This window comes from Eretmochelys imbricata, chromosome 25, assembly GCF_965152235.1.
Source record: "Eretmochelys imbricata isolate rEreImb1 chromosome 25, rEreImb1.hap1, whole genome shotgun sequence".
In the NCBI taxonomy this organism is placed as follows: Eukaryota; Metazoa; Chordata; order Testudines; family Cheloniidae; genus Eretmochelys; species Eretmochelys imbricata.
This window is the reverse complement of record NC_135596.1, coordinates 10,488,459-10,491,878: the sequence shown is the minus strand read 5'-3', so window position 1 is coordinate 10,491,878 and position 3,420 is coordinate 10,488,459. Positions and strand designations below refer to the sequence as shown.

At 47.9% G+C, this 3,420-nt stretch overlaps 1 protein-coding gene across 1 annotated transcript; it reads left to right on the top strand.

Moving 5' to 3' along the window:
- The first annotated feature begins 1,427 nt into the window (after positions 1–1,427).
- LOC144280085 (E3 ubiquitin-protein ligase ZNRF4-like) lies at positions 1,428–2,330 on the top strand. Its single transcript, XM_077841815.1, has one exon. The coding sequence runs from the start codon at positions 1,428–1,430 to the stop codon at positions 2,328–2,330; it is 903 nt and encodes a 300-aa protein (XP_077697941.1).
- The last annotated feature ends 1,090 nt before the right edge of the window (positions 2,331–3,420 follow it).

The window sequence follows — 3,420 nt, the reverse complement described above, 5'->3', positions numbered from 1 at the left end:
CCACTCTATAGGGGAGGGCGTGCAGGCCAGCACTTAGGGAACAGGACTGGGACTATTGCTGGCTCTGCTGTGTGGCCTTGGGAAGGTCACTTCTGATCGGCCCAGGCTGGGAGACTCGCTGTCACGGGCTGTGTAAACATACCCGACGCGTTACTCTAATATGAAGCAATAAGAATGATCATTTCTAAAGACAAATCCACTCATGGCCCTAATTGCAGCTCAGCCTCCCTGTCTTACATGCATGCCGTGACTGTAACACCTATGGAGCTTGGAGACCTCAAAAAGTAATATCAGGGTAGTATTAAGGAAAACAGAATAAAATAAACTCCTTGAAATCCGATGAGCCATTTGGTCTCTGTGCTGCATGCTTCTCTCCTCGATTGCAGGATTATATGTGGAACGAAGCTTCGCTCCTTGCCTGCAGTTGCATCTGAACTCTCCAGACCCTCTGCCAATCTGATCACAGATGAATTGGAGAATGGGGGAGGCTGCTAGGGACTCTCTCTCTCTGACTGTGTGTCTGTACAACCTCTGGCAGAATGGGGCCTTGACCTTGGTTGGCATCGCAAGGTGCTACTGTAATACAAGATGATGTCACCCAACCCAGCGTCAATATTGCAAAAACACGCACCGGAATATGCCTCAAACCCGGCACAAGCATGTAAAAATATGCACAAACGGGCAAATAGTCATATGAGAAATGAAGGAAGGTTCCAGGTTTTAGAATAAACTCACCCAAAAGCTTAGAGGCCTATTTAGTCCTTCAGATGTTCCCACAAGACCACCCTGCTGCCTAGGCTTTTTATAAGAGCACCCATCACTACGGTGTCTGTCCAGCCTCACAGGGGTCCACATCACAACTAGCTCATGCCCTCTAAGAGGCTCTGGTTCCTGCGGCTTCCTGTCATCGTCTAGAACTAAGGAATGCTGGGTTGCTACTACCTTCTTCCACCGTCAGGGCTGGATGGCATCTCATCTCAGTCTTCTCACTTCTCTGCTTTCAGCACTTCCGAATTTCCCTTCTCTCTCTCTCTCCCCCTCCCTTGCACAAAAGCCTTGTCTCTTACTGGGGCCCAGAGACAGGGTCCGGGAAAAGCAGAGCAGACAGTGAGTGATGTCACAAAGACTTGGGCAGCTGCATGCAGCTAATGAGAAAGGGAGGCATCAGCTGGGAGCCACCCAGCTGGACTATGCAGTGAAAGAAGCTGCTAACGGTAGCTCTAAGGGAAGGGACTGGGAGACAATCACCCGCCTCGTCCTGTCGTTGTTATTGCCTTAGAAGGCTTCAGCATGTCTCACTGATGACATCAAAGAAGATGAGCAGAGCTGAGTTCTCCTGCTGTTCCCCATAGAGTCCTCTGAAGCCAGCGGCTGCGATTAGATAGGAACTAGGTCAGCACACTGAGAGACCACCAGCAGCTGCCAGCATGTGGTCTCTGCTGTGGATGCCTCTCTGCCTGATCACTGTATTCCTGCTCTTAGAGGCGCCCATGGCTGAAGTCTTTGTTTACGTGGTCTACAAGCAGAACTCCACCTGCATAGATTTTAGAGCGTTATCTGCATGCCTGGGGCCTCCTGTCCCAAGAGAGGGCCTGAGGGGTTATCTGATTGAGGCGGCACCTGCAAATGCCTGTCACCCTATCAGAGGGCCACCAGCAGGCAGCAATTCCTCGGCAGCCTTCATCGCACTCATAAGTAGGCATGACTGCCCGCTGGGGGTTAAGATCCTTCATGCTCAGCAAGCTGGCTATCAAGCTGCTATTGTCCACAATGTGAACTCAGAGAAACTGGTGACAATGGTGACTAATGTTGAAGAGATCAGGCAGAAGGTTGGAATTCCTTCCGTCTTTACTGGGGAATCAGCCGCCAAGCAGCTAAGAAGGGTTATGGACTCTGAAAAAGTCATTCATGTTACTCTAGTGGTACCTGAACATTATCATAATCCCTGCTGGGACAATGCAAAGTTCTCCATCGGGGACACTGCTAGGCACTACTGGGATCTCCAGTTTGGATATTGCTCCAAACACATGATTTCTCTTTTCATCCAGGAGTTTGGCATGGCAATCGGCATGATCGTGTGCATCCTGCTAGTTGTGGGCTGCATGAGGTGGTGTCGGAAGAGGCAGAAGATAACCATGAGCACGTTCAAAACGGGAGACAAATATGTTACGTGTGTGATCTGCATGGCCGAGTATGAAGAAGGAGACCAGCTGAAGATCCTCCCTTGTTCTCATGTCTATCATGGCACGTGCATAGACTCATGGCTCCTCATCCAGCCCCAATGTAAGACTTGTCCAATTTGCAAACAGCAAGTGACTGTTGCCAAATAGACCTTTGGACATGGACATGCATTGAAATGTCCCTCTGCAAGTGTAAAACGTTTTAGATGAGGGAAAATAAAATGAGTTTGAGATCACAGCTGCTGGAAGTCTCTGGTGTACACACACACACACACACACAGATCACTAACGTTTCCTGTGGTTTTCTCCAGGAGGAAAATATATACAATGAAACCTGTTTTACACGGAGCCCATGGGGCCAGTAACAATCAGTTGCCTAGTACAGGTGAGTCTTTAATTAACTACAGGGCTAACAAAGCCATATTGGACCACTGGGGATACTTTAAAGGGGATAGTTCAGCAAGGAGTTGCCCACTGAAGGTGCAGCTCTTTAGGGACCGAGTGCAAGAGACTCTGAGCATCCACAGCACCAGCTGAATTCAGTGGGAGACTGAGAACCTCTGGATATCAGGCTCATGTAGGCAGGTATTCCAAAGAGCTCAAAGCCAGAATTTCAAGTGCTCCATTCCCACAGCAGAGCCAGCAGCACTGTTAGCCCTACACTTTCAAAATTCATGTGTCAGAACACACCCAAAAGTCATGAGGTTGGCTTACGGATCATGAGACTTTTCTGAGTAATAAATGTTTGGGATCTTCTTATTCGCCTTCCAGTTTCTGAGCCTTTAGGGACACATTTTAAATCTTTCTCTGCCCCCATGAGGGCTAGAAATTTAAATGAAAGCTGAGATTCTCTTTCAATCCCCTGACTCCAGCAGTTGGAGCTTTGAGGTAAACAACAAATAGCATGAGGCTTGCAATAAAATCACGAGAATTGGCAGCACTGCCAGATCTTTTGGTGGCCAGCAGCTCCCATTGTGACCCGAGGCCACAATTTCAGAAAAGCTCAGTCAACACCCAGCATAAATCCAGTGTTCTGCGCACTTGGAAAATCTAACCCCTTGTTTTGGTTTCTTAAATGGAACCTACGTGCTTCTGCGAGTCTCGACAATAGTGTATCGGATTTTTTCACTCCGCGTGGATGGAAAGATGGATGTCATTTCAAGTTCTGCTGGTTTTATTTTGAATGATGATTAACTTGTTTAGATTATTTATTTCCATTATCTAATGACAAAAAGCTCAG